This window comes from Lepisma saccharinum, chromosome 17 (genome assembly GCF_977018435.1).
Source record: "Lepisma saccharinum chromosome 17, izLepSacc3.1, whole genome shotgun sequence".
Classification (NCBI taxonomy): domain Eukaryota; kingdom Metazoa; phylum Arthropoda; class Insecta; order Zygentoma; family Lepismatidae; genus Lepisma; species Lepisma saccharinum.
The window spans coordinates 17,599,497-17,625,903 of NC_139245.1; the positions used below are offsets into that span (position 1 = coordinate 17,599,497).

General features: G+C 37.8%; 1 protein-coding gene across 2 annotated transcripts in view; it reads left to right on the plus strand.

The window, feature by feature from the left end:
• The window catches only part of Dus2 (Dihydrouridine synthase 2), a 31,176-nt gene extending 16,255 nt beyond the window's left edge, over positions 1–14,921 (plus strand). For both annotated transcript variants that reach the window (XM_083138500.1, XM_083138501.1), the window contains exons 5-7: positions 5,065–5,352; positions 8,249–8,560; positions 14,669–14,921. In XM_083138500.1, coding sequence (XP_082994626.1) covers positions 5,065–5,352; positions 8,249–8,560; positions 14,669–14,810 — 742 coding nt within the window. In that variant the 3' untranslated portion in view covers positions 14,811–14,921. The remainder of the gene's footprint in view (positions 1–5,064; positions 5,353–8,248; positions 8,561–14,668) is intronic.
• Positions 14,922–26,407: the final 11,486 nt, after the last annotated feature.

Consider the following 26,407-nt stretch of genomic DNA (forward strand, 5'->3'; position numbering starts at 1 on the left):
CCAGTTCTTATGAGTTTGTAGGATGCTGGTGCTTTCAATTATTCAAATGATCTCATTTCTCTTGACTTCACTGCTTGTTATCACAGATTGAAATTTATCCTAAATTGCTGAAATCATATTCTAAACAAAGAACTACATAAAATGTGTCTTCATATATTTTAATAAAAAGTTATTAATGTGCACTATTTGTTTAATTATAGAATGAAACCATAAAGTGAGATTATTATTTTACATGAAAGAGTATTTCCAAACATTGTCAAGCCAGTGGTAAGAACATCGTGCTACGATGCCAGGAGTCCCGGGTTCGAATCCCACCATGGGCATGGATGTTTGTGAGTGTCTATTTCATCATATTATCACTTATCCCCATCTTCGCAATTAGCCTAAAAGTTTCATAAAAGCGATGTAAAATATAGCAAATCAATCACAATAGCGTGAAAATTCAATGCAAGGTAAACAAAAGATAATTATGATAGACTGTTATTGGTTATGATTTTAAAATGCCACTTTGACAGGTAAAATAATAGTCGAACCTTCTGCTGCTTTGGGGGTGATATCGAACACACTCAGTTTTGCAATAAAATATATTGTGAAAGGTGGAAAATAAATTTTAGAAAATTTATTAGCCTACCGTATTCTTAGTTTCAACCTTGAACATGTTTTGTCTTGCTGTTAGGTAATAATACGACATAAAGTACAATTATGCCTGGGTTCAAATTCTGGGTGGGATCACATTTCGCTGATGTGCATTACGCTGAGTAGACTACACGTTGTTTACACATAATCTACATGTAGTTTATTGATTGATATGGACAATGTAACCTGGAAGAAAAGGAATGTGAAATGCTGTTTTGAAGGACACCTGTTGTTTGAGCAATGTTAATTTCAATGGCGGCCCTGGGATTTGTTAGGTCCCAAATCCTAACACAATGTGTACATTTTTCTACTTCATTATTCATACAGCAATACTCTATCGTAAAGCACGAAACCTAATGTAGGCTACTTGCTTGAAGTAAATTTTGAGTCATAGTGGTTATAGAAATATATTCTACTCATTTATCTAAAATTACGTAAAAATTATCTATTTTATAAGGGCCCTGTAAGAGTGGCCGTAGGCGACACCTTGTTCGTCTATATGCAGGGCTTTCTCTGGTCAACCTGTATCGAAATTTTCGTGAGCATAAACTCTTGGTGAAAAAATATAATGTGCAGTAAATACAGGTTGTATTCATGCGACAAACATTGCCTGCTTCCATTAATGACAATAATGTGTATGTGATATACTTAACATGATGCTCATATCTCACACCTATTCAGCAAGTCAAAACGAAAAAATTCAATTCTGCTTCTTAAAGAAACCTGCTCTTTTAGCCTTCCTTGGACACCTAATTGTTTACATTATTACATAGGTTACATTGTCTACATGTATTCTACATGTATAGTCACATCAGGGCCTGCCCTACGGGGGTGCGGGGCCTGGGGCATACAAAATACGCTGGGCCTCTAGAAATTTTCAGAGGAAAAAAATCAAATTTTTGTTAATTAGTCTGAAGTACAGATGTCCTATATAATCACAAATGCAACATTATTATAATGTTTAAACATTTAATTAATACACATTTCGTATCATCACCTATGAATCAAAAGATGAACACGTTGAAAATTAAAATCAAGAATATAAATTAGTCATTTCTTCTCATTTTCGATGTGCCACTAATGCTACGTTCATTATATTTAATTACAATGTGTGTGTTTAATATCAAACTAATAATTTATGTATAAAAGTGGCAATTTTAATCATATTCTCTATCATAATTCCCTTTTGTTTTCATTGGATTTTAATGCTGTAGTGAATTTACATGGTTTCATATAAAATAATATTTTTACCTCATACTTTCACGAATAGTAGACCCTACATATTATTTTAATTGGATTGATTCTGGTTTCAGTAACTTTGGATATTTTAGAGAATGTCAAAGCAATCCATGAAGTCAGGAAAAATCAATTTGTTTCTTAATTGGGAACATCTGCGCCCTATAAACTTGTAATAAACGCACAGAAACAAATATTTTTAACTGCTGTGGACCTCTCTGAAGTAATGGGGTTGATTTTGCCCTTCCCCCTCCCCCTAAGGCCGGCTCTGATATACGTTGTCTACACGTAGACATGCGACACTGCTTATGATACAAACATGGACATAACAAATCAGAAATTTCCCTAATTTCTCGTGCGAATTCTACTTGCTACACTTCAAAATATAATAAATAACAGTAATTACTTACGCAATATATGATATTCAATTTGTTTTATCACTTTTATTTGTGTAGTTATACGCTGAACACACCTTCGGCATATTGCGCTTCCCTTTTAAACACTCAATGTTTTGACCACTCAAGACGTGGCTTCCACATCTTCAAACCCCGTGAAAACCGGTTTAGGCCCTCTCTAGTGTTTATATATATATATATATATATATATATATATATATATATATATATATATATATATATATATATATATATATATATATATATATATATATATATATATATATATATATATATATAGAGAGAGAGAGCTCGTTGGGAGTAAAAAGAATAAACAAAGAAATAAAAAATGCATTCTCTGCAGTGATCTCGGGGTCCGATTTCCTCTTAAGGCACCTTGTAGACTTATTCTGATCCAAAATTAAACTGTAGTTCCAGTTCCGATTAGTCTATCAGTGGACTTCTCGAGCCTATTAAACGTGATAAAAATACAGAACAAATGAGTTGAATATTATTAGGCATAATAATATATCCAAAAACATGGCAGTTGGCCCTCCCCGTGGATCCATGCCTGATCTATACCCAGGCCAGGATTTACTAAGGACCCCTGGCTTCATAGTGTGGTATGCTAACCACTCCACCATGGATGCTGGCGTAATCCGAGGTTATAGGGAACATTTTGAGGAAACTTGGTGTATACCCTCTGAATATTTTAGGACTGCAGCACTCTGTACACTCTGCATGATGGTGCAATATTGAAGAATGTTTCTCTTTATGGATTTATAAAAATGAGGGATTTAACATAATAGTCTGTATTTCAATAGAGTGAAAGATGTGCTTCCCGCTGGTTGAGCCTTGCGACTTGCGTACACCTTGTTTTATTCTTCCTGCTGTACTTTTGTTTGCCTAAGCATCAAATCAGTAGCATAACCTAAAAATATACTTCATTATTAATATAATTATGCACAAAATTTCAATACTCTTGCTTGGAAGAAAAAAAAGACTGATATTTCACACCATTGTAAAATTAAGCAAGACAACACATACCTTGAATAATGTCAACATTGTTTCAGTGTTGCTGTTGCAGTAGCATTGACAGAGAGATTCCATGCTGGCAAAACAGCAGCAACGGAAAATCAGGCAAAATCAGGTCTAGCTCAATTGATAGATCAATGGCATGGTATGCCAGAGATTCATATTGGAGTCCTGGTCGAGCCTGTATTTTTTATAAAATTTTCCTAAGTCATGCTTCTCCTGTGGGAGCCAAACAGTAAGATACCTTCAATTGTTTGTTCAAATTTTCAGGTCAGCTGCAGTGTGTAACAGCTTCATAGGTTATTGGAAAGACATGGAAAAAGGCTGAAACGGATAAAATCAGTTTTGAATTGGTTAAAAGGCATGAAAACTCGATCCGGATCATGTTAGTAGACTGACCTGCTGGTTACTTCATGGAGTTTTTATACCTTTTTACCAATAGTAAATTGATTTTATTCCCACGTCAACCTTTTACAATGTCTTGCCAATAATCTTTCCAGCTTTGAAAGAGGACAGATTGATTTGTAAATTTGAACAAACAAAAGAAATTACTTGTTATGGCTGTCTTGGTAATTTTTATGATATTGCATGTAAAGTTAAGCACAATTAAATCTCAGTTTTATAAAACTTTTCTTTTTGTTATGAGTCCTGCTTGATTCATTTCACAATTAGCATAGTGGTAATGTTATCACTAGGACTCGGAAGTTGAAGACCTATAAATTGCCAAAAAAATACCTATAAAAAGACCTAAAAATATAAAGAAAAGGACGCATAAATGTGATCCAAATTAATTAATAACTTCAGTTTTAATTACATATTTATTTAATATGCACGGACCTCCTTATCTGACTTGAGATCTTTACAGGCACGTGCTGTCTGGTCGTATACACCGTGCTGAAAGCTTCAAAACAAGAGAAAGTTGCCACTTAAAGCGCGACCTTCCAGACAAGTTACGGTTAAAGGATCTTGTACCGTACCTGCTTCAGTCGTCCAAAAATGTTTTTCTCTTGTTCCAGGGATGGTTCAAATATATTTATTTATTTTATTATTTTATTTTTATTTTTTTTACTACAGAAAGGATGTTTAAGAGGTGATGAACTGATGATGATTCGAATTGAGAATGGCCAGTAAAAATGTAGGCGAAAGAAGGTGAAGTTGCAAAAAAAGCGGTTAAGACCTAAAAAAAGGTTAAAAATGCCTAAAAATGCAAAAAAGGACAAATAAAACCCACCTTATTCTGTCCTACAATGGCCCAAAATGAACATATATTATGTTGGGCCTCGTCTTCGGACACTAGGGAAAAAAATGATTTTTCCTCAACTTCCGAGACCTAGTTATCACCTTGTAATCAAGGGGTCCGGTGTTTGATACCCGGTGGAGGCACATAGTGGTTTGTATCCCACTTTTAACCATGGGTCTAGTCCCAATTAGCTTATCTGTGCATAAAGTGAACTTGAAACATAAAAAACCAATACAGTGGAACCTCGATTTTACGTTTTTCAGGTGACTAAGCTGAAAAGTGCGAGGAAAATTTTATAACATTTTTCTTTGTTGGAACCATCAAGATTAAATCAAGATATAATGAGGGAAAATGTACAATCGAGAAGCGTAAAATCGGGGTTCCTCTGTGTATATATAATTACAGTACTGTCATTTTTGCATTGAAACTGGATCACACTTTTGAGTTGTAGAATGAAATTTTGTAATGAATTTTGTGCTTCATTGTAATACTAGCATTAAGAAATTGATCAATTTCTTTCAGTGGAGGTTCCAAGGAAATTGAAACTTACGAGGATATTTGGAAATTCAGGAAAGACACAGGAGCTGCCAGTGTTATGATTGCGAGAGCTGCTGAGTGGAACTGCTCTGTATTCCGTAAAGAAGGGAAACTTCCATTGGATGATGTTATTAAAACCTTTTTGCGTTACTCAGTGGATTATGATAATGCATCCTCAAATTCCAAATATTGTGTCCAAAACATGCTTAGGGAGTTACAAGAAACACCCCGAGGAAAGAAATTCCTTGAAACGCAGACTTTGGAGCAGATTTGGTGAGTGCTCATTTTCACATAGGCATGTTTCAGAAGGTTTAGCAGTAATATTGAAATGCAGATTTCAGACTGAAGCAAGAAGTGACATTTTTCACTTGAAACAGACCTTCAGACATAAATGCAGCCTTGTGACACTGAAATTGGTTCATTTTGTCAATAGAGTGTATTGTGTTATCTCGATCTCTTGGTTGCACACACACAGGGAATTTTTTTTTTTATCGACTGGAGAGAAGAGTGTCTATTCCAATGTGTGAAGTTTGTGGTAATGTCACTTCTCACTTTGGTGTGATATCGCTCATGTTGCTTGTTCAGAGTGTCTTCCAATCAAGAAAAATTCAACAAATCAACAGGTAGGTCAAGAAAACGTCAAGAAATTACGCTTATGGTCAAGAATTTTTGTATTTTTTTTACATGCGGGGTGGCAACACTGCAGGTCATCCTAACTCTTCGTTCTACTCCTGAAGATGTGACATCACGAAAATTTGAAGTTTTTCTGCATCCGGTGAGTGTTTCATCTCTCCTCTTTCACATTTTATTTAGCCCTTGTGGCCCTCCTTCCTTTTATTATATATATATATATATATAGTGGATAAAAACAAAGGGGGCCAAATGGGCTAAATAAAAATCAAATCAAAGAAGGAGAAAGGAAACACACACCAGACAGTGGAAAAATTATAATTTTCGCAATCTAACGCTGCATCTTCGGTGTAAGAAAGAAGACGGAACCGGAAGTTGGAGATCTGGTAGAGTTGCCAGGTTTCGATCATAGAAGAAGTAGTGCATTGAACGGAAAAAACACTGTTCCGTCACCAGGCTCGTCGAAACTGTGAGTGGGAGGGCATGGTAGTGTGGGAGGGATGGGTTGTGGAGGGGAGCAGTTACTGAGTCGCCTTGTTCAGGCCAGGGGGTATACAACGTTCATATGATTTAACTTGAAAGTAAGCTTCGAAAACACCAACCCTCTGCTTCCGTGTAAGACTCACGGTGAACTGAATTTGTGCACGTCTTCAACTGGACATCTAGCTTTCATTCTTACTGCCTACTGCACATGCATCGTTGTTCATTGTCATCTAGTGTTGATTTGTATGTTCCAACAACACCAACAAACAATCACAAGCAACAGTTTCTAAAAAAATTGCATTGTTGCTCAACAATGAATTTTTAAAGTCAGAGTTCGGAGACTTTAGAAATGCACTATACTACAAAAAAAATCATTGTTGCATGTTCATGCACGAAAACTGGTGATTATAAACTGACAGCAGGCACATTTCTTACGTCCAGAATGTGGGCACTGAACAGAAGAAAGTGTACTTGGTCGCTATTTCAATTCAGTGTACAGTAAGGAAGTTGTTGTTTTTAAAGCAGTAAGATTTTTAAAAAAATGTGACAAATGTATGTTGATGGAATAGTATGCAGGCTCATTTTTTTAAGGGTGCATTTTTGGTTTCTCCCCACAGGCTTGTCTATTCCTGATTTTTTTCCTACACACCAATGTTGCAAGACTTGCTCTTTCTACTTTCTTGTTGCTCACAGAACTCTTTCTGCTTTGCAAGTATACACATTGACTTTTACCCAGTGTCTTCATGTATGCTCTCTGTCCTTATAATATACCATAGACCTACCATTTTAATTACACCCTGTATGTGGGCATGCATTCCCCCTTCCCCCACACACAAAGGCAGAGAGAGAGAGGAGGGAGGATCAGATTATGTGTGTTTCAGCTGAGTGAGAAATTGAGACAGAGCAAGTACGAAGTGCATTTTTAGGTGCTAATAAAGCAAAAAATATTTTTATGTTGTAAAAACAGTGCAAATTAGTGGCTAAAAGTCAAAAATATTTTAATTAAAAAACTGTCGAACAAATAAATAGATACTTACAAGTGACAGCAGGACATTAGATGCTTGTTGCATTCTAATGATGACAATGAACAACAAAGCACATTTCCAAATTGTCCATTGCAAAGTCACGCCGATTATCTCTGATCATTGTATTGTGAAAACAATCTTTACACATCACACACAGTCAAACATGCATATTTGAAGTGAGAGATGTCATGCACACTTACATCATCAATATCACCTACACGTTCACACAGATCCTTAGCAACTTTACACTGTTTTGAACAGATTTTGGAATTTATCTCAGCACTTGCACGCGTGTCCCTGATAGAGTTCAATTTCCTTTCAACTACACTAACGTCCTTCACTGTTTCGCAAAGCAGTTGTGTGGGAGTTTTCAGTTCATGTACCATGCCACACAAAAAGCTTCGATTTGCAGACAGAAACCCCAAATCATTTTGTAAACATCCATCTTTCAATAAACTTTAAGTATTGCTGTGGAATTTTGTCAAACTCATTCACAATTATTTGTTGTAGAGTCCTGAATAGGACAGTAATTTACAAATTTTACATGTGTTTCCTCTATTTTATGCATTAACTCTGAAATATGTGTTTACATAATGAATTCAGAAACTTTTTCTCCGGAATGTCTAAAATATGTGTATTTCATGCACTTTCCCTAGAAATGTGTGTTTTATGTGCTAAAGGTAAAATTATGCATTTTTATGTGAAATAAGACTTCACAGATTACATTGCAACCATGTAGTTCCTACCGAGTTTGCTTGACTAAAATATATTTTACCTAAAAATCTGCTTCATAGTCATAAGGGTAGAGCTGAACAAATACTGATTTATCATTATCAGCCGATACTTTTCCTAATAAAATATATATTAAAAGTTATAAATATTCCAAACGACTTTGAATTGTTATAATTTTAATCATCGTTATCGGTTGGAATCATTGAGAATTATCATCAGTGTTGGTTCAAAGTGGTACTGGTCTAGCCCTACATAAGTGAATGCAAAATTGTGGTATTGAAAACTACTTTTAATTTCAGTACTTTATGGGATTTAGGAGAGTATTGCAGGACCAATCAGATTGCACAGAGGCTAGCCAAGGAAAGGAGTACGCAAGTGGTTGACATTCAGCCTCGTGCGAAGAGAAGAAGAGTGGACGAAGATGGTGTTCTGGACTTGCAGTGTGTTTTCCTCAGGAACTTGTACAGTGATGTTGAACTTCCAAAAACAAAGCTCTTGTGTTGGACAAGAAAGAAAGGCCTCCTTCAACCAGTTTATGTTACAACGCAGGAAGACAAACTGTTTAGATCTGTTGTTTGTGTGGATGAGAAGAAATATACTTCAACGTATTGGTAGGTTGGTTTTTGTTTTACCAAAAGTATGAAATAATAATCTTTCTGTATTTTGTTACTCATTTTGTCTCCTATGGCAGTAGAATGTGCAAAAGGATAGTATAGTGGCCTTGAACACACACACACACAAATTAATTATGTAAAATTTGAATTAACAGCAAAATGTATTTTACTCTGATAAGCTTACTTTTCATTTTTCCGAGTAAATTTTTCTCGCGATCGATTTCGCCACCCATCTGGTGGCTTTGTCAGGCGTGTACTGTCTTGCTGCGGGCAGCATAGTTCCCCCTTCTTCCACTTGTGCTCGAGGTGGCGCTACTTGACGTGGTTATTTCACTTTCAGCCGTTCTTGTGTGGGTGTAGTGCGTCCTTCTTTTACCGCAGATCAGGGTTTTGGCGCTGACGAAACCACCAGACTGGTAGCGAAATCGATCGCGAGAAAAATTTACGTGGAAAAATGAAAAGCAAGCTTATAAGATTAAATTACCTATCTCTGTGTAACCGCCAAACAGATGTCTTTAGATACAAAGCAATATGTATTATTGAAGTAAATCAATAAAACAAAACTACTACACTACAGTATAAACAAATATAATGAGCATGCAGTGGACTGTACCCTTAAAAATGCCATACTTTGTGCATGGTTCTATAGTGTAAGCCAAAAACACTATTCCTTTCACAATAGTAATTCAGTTACCAGTAAATGGAAAATACATTTAAGTAAGTACGCTGTATTAACACACAAAATCACATACAGGTGTAACAACATGTAACCTCACTTTAAAATGTTTGTGTTTGTTTGTTTTTGAACAGTTAAAAAAATCATTAACATTTGCTTGAGATTCAGTGTGCCACGCTTTGACATTGTGAACAATGTACCCCTTACTAATCACAACTGACAACTGAGGGTGGATAAGAAGAATTTCACAAATCATTGGCTTTGGGGGGGGGGAGGTTTCAAGGTGGAACCCTTGCAAACAAAAGGGGTGGGCAATTCCAGGTTATTGAAAGTTTCTCTTCTCCAGGACTGCCTTCAAATTATTCAAATAAAATGTTCAAAAATTAGAGTTACATATGAATTTTTAACATTGGTTTCAATAGGAATTTCATAGGGAATAACTTCTGTTTGGTTTCAATAGGGATTTTCACGGGGAATAACTTCTGTTCAAATTATCAAATAATTCAAATTATCCAAGTTCAAATCAAAAAGAGTCCAATGTATATAGTTGTACTTGTTTGAGGCATTGCTATCTAATTTTAAAATAATTTGTTGATTTATATTAAATGAATTACAATGGAATCCTGATTTTTATATACCTGCATTTTAAATTTTTGCACATTACACTTTCAATATTCCTGGTCCCAATAGAGTAGCATGTTGTAAAATTTTCCATCACTTTAAGTTTTTCTCCTTAACCCCTCTCTTTCCCTGGAAAACACAAAATCTAAATTATCCTTTAATATACGAGGGAGAATCAAATGAAAACCGTAATTAATTAATAACCTCTGCCTCCAAGGTGCTCCTTTAATAGACCAAAGATGTGGAAATCAGATGGTGCCAAATCTGGTGAGTATGGCGGATGTGGTAGGCACTTGAAACGTAGGTCATCGATGGTTTTCATGGTTGCATGAGCAGAATGAGGATGAGCGTTATCATGTTGAAGCAAAACACCTGCACTCAGCAATCCCCTTCGGTTTGTGTGTATTGCTGGCCTCAAATGGTTCTTGAGAAGGTCGGTGTAGGTGGCACTAGTCACTGTCGTATGTGGGGGCATGTAGTATTCCAGAATAGGACCTTTCTTATCCCAGAATAAAGTCAACATGACTTTCCTGCAGAGGGCTGGCTGCGAAATTTCTTTGGTTTCGGCGAAGACGAATGTCGCCATTCTTTGCTTGCACGTTTCGTCTCCGGTTGAAAATGGTGCACCCAACTTTCATTCCTGGTGACAATGTGAGCTAGAAAATCCTCACCCTCCTCTTCATAATGCCTCAGCAGCACTTGACATGGATCAACCCGACGGACTTTCAGTTCCTATGTCAGCTGTCGAGGAACCTGGTGGATACTTTCCAGTAGCGGAGTTCGTCATGCACTATGTGTTGTACCAAAGCTCATATTCAGAAAAGAAGCAATTTCAGCCAGGGTGTCACGCCCGTTTTCCTAAATAAGCCAATCTGCTGCGGCTATGGACTCCAATGTCACAACTCCATGAGCCTGGCCCGGACAGGGAGCATCAGTCAATAAAGTCGTACTTTCTGCGAATTTCTTGCACCAATCGTAGACTTGCCGCTGTGACAGACAGGCATCCCCATACTTCATCTGCATTCTCCGGTGAATATCAACCGGTTTCACACCTTCACTCCATAAAAATTGAATAACTCCACGCTGTTCCTGCTTGGTGCAACTGCGTAGTGGTGCCGCCATCTTGAATCAGCTGTTACTCACATCCAATCCCACCTAACGGCACTGCTTCGTACTATCAGCTCCAGCTCGGAAAGACGTCGAGGACTGTGTGTGCAAATTTCCAAACTCCTAGAAAGAAAAAAAGATTTTTAATGGCACTTTTGCTGTTTTCATTTGATTCTCCCTCGTATTTTCAATTTTCCCGAAAGAAAAAATATCTTCATGTAATCTTACAAGTTGTGCAAGCCTGTAGTACAATTCGTTATATCTAGACCGTTCAGGTAAAAAGTACTTAAGTTAAAAATGCAATTTTACAGCACATTTTTTTTTTAATTCTTACACTACAGACATGTTGGATCATCACTGTTTAGAATCTTTACATGTGCCCAATAAAAAAATATAATGTAATATTTTCTTTAATGATTCAGTGGCAACAACAGAAAAATCAAAGTTTGTGATTTACGTGCGTTTTCTCGAACACCCTAGATATACAGGGTGTATCAGAAGTCCCTTACCACCCCTTGTAAAATCCGCAGTGATGTATTTTCATGGAATTTGATATGGGCGATACAAAATAGGCCTAGGGTACACCTTTTAGAGTATGTCACAGGGACGGCAGCCATCTTGGTTCCGCCATCTTGAATTCAACTTTTTTATTTAAAATGATAGGTAGGTCATGTGATACATGACCATAGGCTAGAATTTCGTCAGGATGTCAAATCTGAATCATGAATTATGTAACTTCATTTGATGAAAAATTATTGGCAACTGAAAGTGATGTTTACCTGTTACAGAATGTGTCTGTGCTGGGCAGTGCACGTGTGCAGATGCTTCTCTCATTGTCTGTGGACACCGAGCAAGGTATCTGGTGAAATTTGCTCAAAGGCAGCCATGATACGTTGTTCAAGATGACGAAGATCACATATTTTTTCACACCATACATCATAGCCTTAACGTGTCCCCAAAGGAAGAAGTCGATTGGAGTTAGGTCTGGTGATCGGGCAGGCTATTCAACTGGCCCACATCGACCAATCCATGCCCCTGGAAATTGTTCATCCAGGTACTGACGCACCATCTTGTTGAAAAAACCTGGGAAATGTACCATCTTCCGACAACAAAGCTGGCAGTATCTGTTCCTGTAGCATCCCCAGGTATTGTTCTGCATTTAAATTTCCTTGAATGAAAAAAGGACCGATTATCCGTGTTCCCCATATGCCTGCCCACACCATAATTTTGCCTGCACCGGTCATTTTGGAGGGATCTGTCCATGCGGGTTTGTCATTCGACCAATAGCGCATGTTTTGCCTATTCACTTCCTCATTTATGTAGAAGTTCGCTTCATCGGAATGGAATATCTGCGTAGCGACGTTTGGATTTAGCCGTAATTGTACAATAGCCCACTTGCAAAACTGCACGCGGCGATCTGGATCGTCCTCGGAGAGGTGTTGCTGCATTTGCACCTTATACGGATGCCACTTGTGCCTCTGTAGTACCCTGTACACTGAATTGTGACTCATAGCACATTGCATTGCTATACGATGTGTGCTTCGCTGCGGTGACGTCGAGAAGGAGGTCAGCACTGCCGTAGCTGTTGCTTCATCCGTGACTGTCCGCGGTCTGTCCAAGACTGCCCGTCTCCTTGAATTTGGGTAATACTCTGCCACTGCAACATGTGACACGGTGTGACGTTCTGGATGATGCAGGTTGAAATCGGCAGCCACTGCACGGGCATTTCTCCCACCCCACAGTTTGACAATCTGGATGCGTTCCTCAGTTGTTAAGGCATGGTTCAGCACCTGCAACAAACAGGTAAACATCACTTTCAGTTGCCAATAACTTTTCACCAAATGAAGTTACATGAAATCTGATTTCAGATTTGACATCCTGAAGAAATTCTAGCCTGTGGTCATGTATCACATGACCCACCTATCATTTTAAACTAAAAAGATGAATTCAAGATGGCGGCCGTCCCCGTGACATACTCCAAAATGTGTCCCCCTAGGCCTATTTTGTATCGCCCATATCAAATTCCATGAAAATGCATCACTGCAGATTTTACAAGGGGTGGTAAGGGACTTCTGATACACCCTGTACATTGTTGAAAAGGGATTTGTCAGTTCGATCATGGTGTAAACTGTAGGCTGTCTGGGGGTGTAGTGGACTTAAAAACAACTTTGACATTAGTGAAATGTTAAAAGAATGTATACAAACCTGCTCTTTCATTTGTTTTGCTAAAACTGGTAGAAAAGGCTAATTATCTGAATTACAAATAAAGTGGAACCTTGACTTTACATTTTTTCAGGGAACGAAGGAAAAAATCTTAAAACGCAGAGAGATTTATAGCTTTTTGCTCAGTTGACACCATAAAGAATGAATAATGAATGCAAACACAAAATCTTGGTTCTGCTGTACAAAATACATATCCTTCTTCTGCTCTTCCTCTTATTATATGTGATCATTTTCTATCTAGTTCTTGGTGCTTTCTATTTTTGAATTTTCTTTCTTTGTTTTTATCTCTGTTTCATCTGTTCTTGTTTTTCTGTTGAGTTCTTTCCTTGTGTCCTCATTTCTTTCTTCTCATGGTGTGTCTGGTGCTTCTCAAGAATCTCTTGTGTTTTATTGGTTATCTCACTCATTGCCATTATCTGCAATTTCTTAGCCAAGATATGTAAATTGTCCACGAAAAGCCTTAGTTGTCTAAGCTGTGCGTCAAGTCAACTTTGCAGCAGGGTTTCGCATATGTAGATCCAAACGTGCGCTCAGAATATAGTTCCACTGAGACGACTTCCATTCCGACACAACTGCATACTTGCAACAAGACAGTTAGGGTATTTAATTTGTAATATTCAGACAAAATGATACATCCATTAGCAAGTATGGACTTGATTGGTTGCAATCACTCTGCAGACGAACAGATTCGCCAACTGGGCAGTCGGTTGCGCGGAAGGAACAGTGAAGCCAAGAGCAAATCTGAATATGTTGCAAAGCACGTGGAATTAGTGATACCAGTGTTGCACATCCCACTATTTTAACCCTTTGTTTATTGTGATTCATTGCTAATTGTGCTCTATAGCGGCGAGAATGCCTGAATGTGGGTGTCCTGTTCAATGCCAGTTTTGCTAAGGAAAAAGCTCTTCAAAGTCAAGCAAGTTGTATTAAATACATATTCCTCTTTATGGCAGCAAGACCAAAATAAAACAGGGCATTAGGTGATTTGCCGTCAATGTGCACACGAACTGTGTCCCGGGTGATGAATGATTTGCAGTTGAGTTTAGGAGTAGGAAACGATTGTTTGTTGTTTGACAAAAAAAATAATCTCCGCAGTATTAAAATATATCGCCGTGAAAAGAAACATGTTACTTATTTGGATGAGACGTGCGTCAACGCAGTTTAAAGTGAGATCCAAACCACTGTGCCTCTACTAGGAATCGAACCCGGGACCCTCTTGATTACAAGGCAATGACATTACCACTATGCCATCAGGGAAGCCCAAAAGTATACTGATGGGGAGTGCATTTAATTGTATGGTAGTATTTTTGTCATTTTTTTCTCAATTGGAATGGTGTGCTAAAAACAGGATTTTGTGGTGTTTTCATAGTTGTTTTTTTATATGTGCCAGTTGATATAGTTGTATTAAAATTGTTACATTAATGCAGTTATGTCGTTTGGTCAAATATAATGTAACACTGAAAAACCTATGATTGCAGGGAAAAAAATAAGAAGTCAGCAGAGCAAGGAGCAGCATTGGTGTGCCTTTGTGCACTTGGTTTGGTTGATTTGCAAACAGTAATAGACAATGGGAGTCTATTGGAAACTAGTGACCAAGTGAGCCATGTGATCCAAAGATAGAAACGTGTGTTGGAAGTAAAATGTTAATTGTAACGTAAGGGAAGTGTCTGTGATAATATTACCTGTGTAACTCTACTGAGAATATTAATAACAACCATGTCAAGTTGAGAAGTGTTGTTTGAGTGATGCAATCCCAATGATGACGTAATCTGCAACAATGCACCTCCGTGATGGCAGAGAGGTTCTTGCTTTGCCCCCTGCTAGAGGTGCATTGCGCAATGGTTTGGTCCCACTTTAATCTGTAGGTCCAGTCCCAATTAGCCTATCTGAGCATAAAAGGGCAGTCCTATGCTAGATCATGACTGCTACCTAATAACAATATCAAAATTTCATTAAATTTGGTAGGGTATGGAGCAGGATTGCCAACATTAGAAAAAAAAGTAAAATTTATGCCTACAAGGTCAAAGAAAAGTTCATAACTTTGCTTCTAATTATGGTATAATTTTCATATTTGACTTGTTTTGAACCTTGGGGATCTTAGTTTTAATTCATGTTGAGGGGAATAAACAACGCGGTTGATAATATAAGACGTAAGCGAGTTACTAAAGATATATCCACAAAACTTACTTGTCAATGTTCTATTAATTTCGGTGGTCTCTGCCACCATCCACTTGGGAACTCGATGTTTTACTGTTAGGTTGACTTCCGGTTCCTGTTGTTGTTTCCTCAACTACCGCTAGGGGTGCTGGTGTAGCCATTTTGTCTGCTGCATGCAATTGGTTTTGTTTATTGGTTTGTGTGGGAGTTTTATGTCATATTGTTTCAAGGTCTAGGCTAGGCGGTTGGATGCGCTGAATATTGACAGCGGTTAGGCTCATCATGTTTGGCTCCCTCTATTACAACAGCTCAAACCATCGCGTGCAGCAGACAAAATGGCTACACCAGCACCCCTAGTGGTAGTCGAGGAAACAAAAACAGGAACCAGAAGTCAAATTAACAGTAAAGCATCGAGTTCCCAAGTGGATGGTGGCAGAGGCCACTGAAATTAATAGAACATTTACAAGTAGGTTTCGCGGATATATCTTTAGTAACTCGCTTACATCTTATATAGTTTTAATGTTAGAAAAAACAAATTTTCTTTGAAAATGTTGATTTTTTTCATTTCAAGGGCACATGGGTAAGTTTTGATTTTTGAAGAGTCTAGGAACAGGAATAAAAAATATATATAAATATAAATAAACCAAAGAAGGAGAAAGGAAACACTCACCGGACAGTGGAAAAATTCAAGATTTTCGCTAGCTTAGTAGCAACATTGGTGTGAGACGGAACCGGAAGTTGGGGCCCTGCAGTGTTGCCAGGTCCCCATCGAAGAAGAAGCTGTGCATAGAACGAAAAAAAAACACTGCTTCATGCCAGGTGGAGTGGTTGATCGGCCCTCTCCCAGCTTTTGCGAACAGAGGTGTTGGCTGGTTGGGGTAAGAGATGGATGATCGCTACCGGGAAGCAGTCGTTGAAATGGATGTTGTGGTGGTTGGTGTGGACGGCGACAGTGAAGTCCAGGTTGTGGGTGGAGGAGCGGTGGTTATTGGTGCGGAGGTTGAAGGCCGTTGATGTTTCCCCCAGGTAAAAATCACCACAGATGTTGCAGGTGAGGATGTAGATCAGGTACCTGGGGGAAACATCAACATGCCAGCATTCAATGGCTCAGTACGTTAACAGCATTGATCATTGTTAGTACATAGGATCTCACCAGCAAGAAATGATTGTAACAAGAATGGTAGACATACACTTTCTGCAATTGCAATTATTTTTGTCATAATATTTGTTCATAAATTTTTAAATTGCAATAGAACACTTGGGTTTACACATCAGCTTCCTCAATATATTTTATGATATTGTAAAAAGTATGTACGAGTTATTGACTTTTCTGCAGAAATGATAATTTTATTTAGTTAATATACAGTTTCCAAATGTATGTATTTATCCTACTTTCACGTTGCTTTTTTGTAACTTTTGCTAATCGTGACAATGAGGATGGATGGTTTATTTTGTTATTCTGTTATCTAGAGTCCCTTTCTGCCACTTGTGGCTAATTATGAAAATGAGGAAGAATGGTGAGCATATTGGGGAATGGAGGAGCAGGAGGATCCATCCTCCCAACTAGTTTTTGTTTTGAGTCCACTTTATGCACACATAGCTAATCAAGACTGATCCTAATTCCGAATGACTAGTACCTTTGCCAGGTATAGAACATGGGGCCCTTTAATTACAAGGTGACAACATTTCCACTGTCTCTTCAGGAAAGCATTCCCAACAGGAAACTTACGTAAAGCATCACTCCAACTGCTGCTCATTTAGCTATACAAAATAAGCATCCCCCAGCTATCCACAATGTTAGAGCAAACATCTAACGGATTACGGGAATTATGATAATAAATAACGATCTATTTTCCAGTAAGTACAACTATCATACTAGGGGCTTCTTTTGAATATCCATGTGCTTATTTAAAAAAATGTTTATGCAAAAGTAGCGAAGTAGCGCCACTTTTTGGTAAATGTAGCTGTAGCTAAGCTGTATTTTAGGATGAGCAGAGGCAGCTGTAGAAAAGCTACTTTTAAAATAGAGCATTCTGATCAGTGCATATTAATTTGCATTTATTACTTAACCATACTTTGTGCCTATACCTGTAATAAGCAGGAATTCTGCAAAATGTTATTAATATAACAAACACCATTCTTATTGAAATTATTTCTTGAACATTATGGACGAAGTTTCATAGCAATGAGAGTTTATTTTTCCAGTTTCTAAAAATCTTGGTAAGGTAATATTTCTGTATAATGTGGGTAGAAAAAGGCCAAATTTTAATATATAGTAAAATAGGAATGAATCGCTTAGGTTGTCCTATACTGTTGCTATTGAACTTCTAATGGAAGAAATATAGTTTATTACCCACGAACTAATCAAATTTGATCTAAAAATAATGTGATATTTTGATGACTATTATTAGTATCTAACTGTAAATATATGCATATAGTACTTTCTTATTGTTACGTTAAGAACGTGAAGTGGCTGTGATGAGTATGCATTCAGAAAGGCTATACATGTTATTTTTTTATGTAGAAGCTTTTCAAATGTTTCTAAGGAAAAGTACAAATATGTACATTTTCCTGGTACAGTGGAACCTCGATTTTACGTTTTTCAGGGGACCAAGCTCAAAAAACTTAAAAATCGGGGAAAATTGTATAGCATGTTGCTCTATTGGGACCGTGAATATTGAATATACGTATAATGCGGGGAAAATGTAAAACCGAGGAACATAAAATTGGGGCTCCACTGTAATTGCATTTCAAAATGCAACTTAAGATCCATAATGGAATAGTAGAAATATGTGATAGTATTTAACTTTGTACAAATCTTCTTTCTCAAACTCTCTTACATTTAGAAGTATTTTGTTTGTTTAATATGTATAATGTTCTTTCCTTTTGTATGCTTTTTCTTGAATACAGAGAGTTCATGGGTATCAGTGTGCTAATCCATGCTTTCTTCAAACTAAACTTAATACACACACACCTTTGGGAAAAATGTATTTGATTGTTGTTAGCTCTTGAGGATGATGATAAGATGAAATTGAGGAATGACCACTCATATTGAACACCCATACATACCCCCGTTGTAGCATGCTGTGCTAACCACTTCACAAAGGAGGTTGGTATACCTCTGGAGAGCTGGGTAGAATTGAATTGTACTTTTCATACAGATGTTTCGTAAAAGTATGTGCAGGTGAGACTTTTTGATAAATTACTTATGAGAGCTGTTTAAAGAGAGAACAATTCAGCTGGCAATGAGGTTGGGTATGCAGTAGTGCTTAGGTAAGCAAATCAGGTTTGAGGGCCCTAAAAGTTAGTAGTAATTTCGTTTTATCCACCGAATTAGTAACATCCAATGAATGTTACTAAAATGTGAAATGATGTGACCTGGAAATAATTTCTTCAGTGTGCTCTCGCTGAGGCACGTATGCACAATGGCTCCATCCAGTTGGTACCAAATTGCTTCCATTTGACATTGACAGTTTTGAAGCTCAGAATTGCAAAATCTCACACCATTATTGAATAGCGTTTCACAGTCACTGTGGTTTGCTGACCGCATCCTGTTTCAAAAAAATTCTCTACACAAAATATGCGTTGCTGTTCAGGCCATCATTCCATGGTTACTGAAATTCAAGATCGCAAAGCACTCCTTTTTCCCCCCTTCTCCTGTCACACAAACTAGGTAGCCAAAAATGCTCCGCCCTGTAGAAGGAGTTGGCCATATATTATACATGGACAATTTCTTGTCTCCAGAGGTGTTCGATGATCTCAGAGCACGTGGGGTTCACGAAGACTGGGACTGTCTGACGACACAGGATGCAAGTACTTGAAACTGAAAGGAGATGGCATGACATTGGCCTGTTGAAGATAAAAAAGCTTCTAACTGCAAGCCACTTGTTGAACAAGACTTAAGAAGGAAAGCAGAAGAGGACGAAGAACAGGTGCAATGAGTGTGATGTGCCCCTCTGCATCTTTCCTTGCTTTAGGAGGTGCACAGACAGTAAGTCCGAATCACACAGAAGTGAATTTCGAGTAGGAATGCCCTAGTTGGCGCTGAAGTGCTACCTGGGTGGAAATTATGCTTGCCGAGCTTCCTGCTTGACTGGATTCTGTGGAACAGACAATCAAAAGTGAAGTTTGGCCATGTGAAGATAATCTGGAGTGTGCCAAAGGAAAGTTTTTTTTGCCTGTGGTTTCCAAGTGTTCATTGTTTTTGTTTGTTTCTTGATAAAATAAAAGTAATAGAGATGCTATGCATTCATGTTCAGTTCATTAATAATAGTATGCTTATATTCATTATATTTATGCAAAACAATGAGATTTGTATGTGCCAAATATGATTAGCAGATAATGAAAATCCTTATTACAAGCGTATTAAATGTTTGATATACTGTATTTAGTTGAACAAAATACATATTTTTAATGAATATAAGAGGAATGTCTGGTAATTCTAGATCCGGCAGCGCCTGCAAAGTTAGGTGCGTGCATCCCAGTTGCCCGTAATGTTAAAAGCATGCGCGTAATACTTAGAGTTATGATTTACAGATTTTTTTTTGTACCTTTTCCTTTGACTAAGTTGCTTGATATGCTTTTCAAATTGTGCGCAAATATCATAACCATGATAATGAGTAATATTCTCGAATGCATTTGCATTTGCAAATTGTATCCTACGCATTTCCCACAAATGGCTTTTTAGTGAAAGAAAAAGAATAATAAGAATTGTATGTGAAATTTGTCAATTGCTACCAGTTGAAAGTTGAGCTACAGGTAATTTATTCTGAAGCCGAATATCGAGTAAAGAGTGTGTTTGAACTTCAGGAGTACCTGCGTACTACCCATTTGAATGAAGCTGTTTAACAAGTGTACAAACTACCAGAATTCTTCCTCACTGTTCCTGCCTCAAGCTCTTCGGTGGAAAAGTATTTTTCTGCACAAGAGGATTCATACATTTCAACGCAGCAAACAGACTCAGGCAAGGAAATCTGACTTGGGACTAATATCCATTGAAAAGGAGCTGCAAAAGACATTGACCAGACACTCCCGATTCTACGACGACGTGATGGAGGTGTTCAGACTAAAGGGTCGTCGGATCGAGTTACGGTATAAATGAGAATTTTCATTAAGTAATACATACTATATGCTATTATTGTTAACATAGAGTGTGTGCATTTTATGTTTGAAATTCAGTATGCCCATGCATGACTTACATTCAAATAGATTCTATTTAGTTAAGATATCTTTGGGTTTTCTTTATCCAATATTCAGATCAGGTTTATCTAAGGAAGCCTTACACCTTTCATAGAATCACGCTATGCCACTATATAGCACGGCCCTTAATAATTGAGAAAAAATATTTTGGAAGGTGGCAGATCGGACCCTCAGAGATGCCAATTTTTACTGTAGTGACCTACTATGTTATGAAAATTATTGCAAATTCATTCTTGTACAAATACAGTTACAATCATTACATTTACGAGGGTCACTATTTATATTTTGAGCCTTGGCAACACTGATTGAAGTTAGGCGCGATTTGACGTTTGCACGGAATCGTCTGGCATTATTGACCATAACGTACTTCAAATGTTTTGTCAATAGCTTCATTTGTGTTGTTTATGTTGCCTTGGAGATTGCGCGACAACAATAAAATTCAATTAACTCGTGAACATTTTCGTGCGATGATTATCAAGACAAGAGTGCATCGATCAACTTACTTCCACATTTGGCGATGAAGCCCCATCCTTTGCCACTGTGAAACGCTGGTTTTATAAATTTAATCGTGGCCGCTATTCGCTCACCGACGAGATTCGCGAAGGTCGTCCAAAATCAGTTGTTGTTCAAGAAAACATTGATGCTGTGCAAAACCTAATACTGCAAGATCGTCATGTGACATACTGTGAGATTGAGGCAACCATAGGCATTAGTTCCACCAGCATATATAAAATATTACATGATCATTTAGCTGTGAGAAAGGTATGTTCTCGTTGGATCCCACACAATTTGACAAAAATTCAAAAAGATGCTCGCGTCAATTGGTGCTAACAAATGCTCAATAAATACAATCATGGTGCTTCAAAAGACGTATATAAGATTGTAACAGGTGACGAATCATGGATATATGCATATGAGCCGGACCGTAAACAGCAGTCGACTGTATGGGTGTTTCAAGATGAACCCAATCCAACAAAAGTTGTTCGCGCTCGAAGCTCATCGAAACAAATGGTTGCCTGTTTTTTCGGGAAAACTGGTCATGTGGCAACTGTGCCTTTAGAGGAACGTAGAACGGTCAACTCTGAATGGTACACAACAATTTGTTTGCCAGAGGTCTTCGGTCAAATACAGAAAACAAACAAACGCCGTCGGATCATTCTTCATCAAGACAATGCCAGCTGTCACACATCTCGTCTAACAACCGACTTTATGAACAGTCAAAAAATCGAATTGATGGGTCATCCGCCGTACAGTCCTGATTTGGCACCCAATGACTTCTTCTTGTTCCCGAATGTCAAGAATAAATTGCGTGGACAACGATTTTCGTCGGCGGAAGATGCCGTTGATGCGTTCAAAAACCATATTATGGAGGTGTCTCAAGAAGATTGGAAAAACTGCTTTGACAAATGGTTCGAACGAATGCAAAAGTGTATTGACCATAAAGGAGAATACTTCGAAAAACAATCAAGCAGTTTTCAATGCCAAATTCCTGTTTTTTCATTGTTAGGCTCAAAATATAAATAGTGACCCTCGTACAATTGCAATCAAAATAAGCACGTACCTTGTCACAAGAGATGCCGGAAATGGTGTCGTCCTGCATCCACACATTTCTGTCATGTTTTTAGTTTCTCTCCTGATATTCTCATTCAGTTCTAATGTGTGGGGTTTTGTTGCATAGACTTTATTTTTTAATTTCCCCCATAGAAATCGCAAGCAGTGAGATCAGGGGACCGTGGGGGCCACAATCCTTTGCTAATAACCCGGTCTTCAAAAATTTCCTGAATGATATCCGACTAATCTTCAGCTGTGTATGAGGTGGCAGTGTCTTGTTGGGGAAAACCCTGACTGGCATTAAATATCAGTTAGTTGTTCGAAGAATGGTGTGTGTGTGTGTCGTCACTGTATCTTTGTGCATTTATGGTTTTTTCATAAAATATGGGCTCTATAACTCTGTATGCATTTACTGCGCACCAAACACAGATTTTCTGGTCATGCAAAAGAGTTTCGTGTATAAAATCAGGTTTATCTGAGCTCCAATATGGCCCCTTAAATGGAACCATGCTTCGTCAGCAGTGGTGTATGCAAGGGGAGGGTTACGGGGTTTAAACCCCTCCCTTGAGCTTGTAAAATATTATGAAAAATGCTGTGGAAGAAATTTTAAATGGCAAATTTATCAGTCAAAGATCTGGGCATTCCAAACACATGCATCTTTCAGAGTGATGCCTTGAAAATAAACACGAATTCTTGAAAATAAAATATGAGGGCAACTATGATTTAAAAGAAAAAAAAATTGTATCTCAGTTGCAGCAATGTTCAATACACTAGCATACGCAGGATTTTTTTTTTTCGGGAGGGGATTTAATAGTAAATGTGGATAGCACATGGCTTCGTTTTGGAGGGCAGGATGCATAATGAAATATTTCGTATTTTTGAAGCTTTTCAGTCTATTAAAATTGTATTCAAGGACAAATATGGTAATCTGTACTCACTTGAAAAAGAGGTTTCGCATTTACACATTTTGATTTTTTAAAGTTCTTAACTGATTTTTATTTGAAAATTCTGATTTTCTCAAAATTTTGGTAGAGGCTGGATCACCATCGGCCACCCCTCTACGTATGCCAGTGTTCAACGAACATGTATTTTTCGAGACTTGAGACGAGAACGAGAATTGCCCTCCCAAACCGAGACGGATGTTTATAAATCGAGAAGAGAATTAACTAAATAAAGTTCTTGGTTCGTTGTAAGAGGCTAATGTATAGACAAAGGCTAGGCAGACAAGAATACAGTCGCCAGTTCGCCTTCCCATTGTATTGTTTACCGCAGCAAGTTTGAATGTGTGTCATTAAAATGTCTCACCTTGTTGACTCGACAATTATTCAAACGATAATAAGCTTAACTATTGTAAAATGTTTGGTTGGTAAGAACAGCGAGACAATTAATATGGCGACTAATAGCATCTTGCCGAAAGGTATCTAAATTTGTCACGCGTTTATTGATATTCCTCTGGTTTCCTGGGGTTTCCAGTTTTGAAGCCTCGCATTTATTTATTTATTTCTACCACTTTATATTTTTCTTTCCCTATGGTAACAATAGTGTTCCTAGACACGCCGACAGCAGCAGGAATCCTGTCCAGAACTTTATTTAGAGAAATGATTGGACCCCCATTGTTTTTCTCTTGCTCAAATTATTTGCACTCAGAACAAACCATCTCCCGCGTTTGGCCTTTGAGAGGAATTCCTTTTTTTTTAGTGCATGGCCTCTTTGGTACATTATCATCTCGAGTATTGCCTCCTGTGCTTGACATTCTTCACACAAGCACACGACATGCTCAAGCAGAACACAGAAAATTATGTACAAAAAAATAACACTACACGCTATATACAACAAAGAATACTCTAAATTCAATAAACACTAAACAAACGGACCGGTTAAAATATCACAGCAATGCAACAAATCCTCTCCCAACAACATGAAATCTGATCGCATGAAGAATCGCCCGATAAGCGGCAACACTGAGATAAAAGTTTTCTGTTGGTAGGTAACCAGGTCTTGGGTGAAGCACTGGGAAGATTTTGATTGGCTCGCATGCCAGCAACCCACCCTCCCGCAGTGACGTAGACCCGATTTCTACACGTGCTTCACAAGCATCAATACCAAACTAATTTTGCGGCAGGTTTAGTATCAGCCATGATAGGAGGCTTTCACCTCTTCTGGACTTTCTCAGTTTTTAACCTGTTTCAGTATTCCTGGTGTCTGAAGAATGAGCACTGTAGAGCAAGGTTTCAACTTACTTACACTACATTTCATCAATGCTACTATTTTTCTTTCTATAACTCTGTACTGGCAAATCTACCTCTAATCTCCTCTAACACTGCTTTCAAAAAATATGCATTCTCCTGGGGAGGGGGGGATCCCAACCACCTCCCATTGAAAGCAATACAACCACCAGCTGAAGACCACCACATTTCATTTTGCACTATGATGGAAAATATTGCACTAACTGAAAATGCACCAATGACCTGGAACATAACATCTTCATTTTGCAAGTATTTTTTTTTTCCTTGCTACGAGGGTCACTATTTATATTTTGAGCCTAACAATGAAAAAACAGGAATTTGGCATTGAAAACTGCTTTATTGTTTTTCGAAGTATTCTCCTTTATAGTCAATACACTTTTGCATTCGTTCGAACCATTTGTCAAAGCAGTTTTTCCAATCTTCTTGAGACACCTCCATAATATGGTTTTTGAACGCATCAACGGCGTCTTCCGCCGATGAAAATCATTGTCCACGCAATTTATTCTTGACATTCGGGAACAAGAAGAAGTCATTGGATGCTAAATCAGAACTGTACGGCGGATGACCCATCAATTCGATTTTTTGACTGTTCATAAACTCTGTTGTTAGACGAGATGTGTGACAGCTGGCATTGTCTTGATGAAGAATGATCCGACGGCGTTTGTTTGTTTTCCGTATTTGACCGAAGACCTCTGGCAAACAAATTGTTGTGTACCATTCAGAGTTGACCGTTCTACGTTCCTCTAAAGGCACAGTTGCCACATGACCAGTTTTCCCGAAAAAACAGGCGAACATTTGTTTCGATGTGCTTCGAGCGCGAACAACTTTTGTTGATTGGGTTCATCTTGAAACACCCATACAGTCGACTGCTGTTTACGGTCCGGCTCATATGCATATATCCATGATTCGTCACCTGTTACAATCTTATATACGTCTTTTGAAGCACCACGATTGTATTTATTGAGCATTTGTTTGCACCAATTGACGCGAGCATCTTTTTGAGTTTTTGTCAAATTGTGTGGGATCCAACGAGAACATACCTTTCTCACAGCTAAATGATCATGTAATATTTTATATATGCTGGTGGAACTAATGCCTAAGGTTGCCTCAATCTCACAGTATGTCACATGACGATCTTGCAGTATTAGGTTTTGCACAGCATCAATGTTTTCTTGAACAACAACTGATTTTGGACGACCTTCGCGAATCTCGTCAGTGAGCGAATGGCGGCCATGATTAAATTCGTTATACCAGCGTTTCACAGTGGCAAAGGATGGGGCTTCATCGCCAAATGTGGAAGTAAGTTGATCGATTCACTCTTGTCTTGATAATCCATGTCGAAAATCATAAAAAATCATCGCACGAAAATGTTCACGAGTTAATTCCATTTTATTGTTGTCGCGCAATCTCCAAGGCAACATAAACAACATAAATCAAGCTATTGACAAAACATTTGAAGTACGTTATGGTCAATAATGCCAGAAGATTCCGTGCAAACGTTAAATCGCGCCTAACTTTAATCAGTGTTGCCAAGGCTCAAAATATAAATAGTGACCCTCGTACAAAAAGTGGTTATGCAAACCTTTAAGATGAACAGAGGAAAAATAAAAACCACTAAAATAACTACTACATTATTTTGTATCTACAAAAGGTGGTTATGCAAACCTTTAAGTAGAACAGAGGAAAAATAAAAACCACTAAAAATAACTACTCCCTCTGTCCCATAATTATTGTCCGGTATGCCAAAATGGTAACTTTTTATTTAGGTTCTTTTGGATAATTGATCGGCCTATTTGTACTGATCCTTGAGTAATAATGTTGTATGACACATTCCCGTGTTTCATTTACTTCTTCTGTATACACCAATGTCGCAGTTTGAATATCGTACAATTATTATGGGACAACAAACAAAAGTGTACCAGACAATAATTATGGGACAGAGGGAGTATTATATTATTTTGTATTTGTGGGTCTTTATTTCCATCATACCATCATTATAACACTGCAAAAAACTGAACTGGTAGAAATAAAGTAGTAACAAGAAAACATATTTCTAAAATTTAT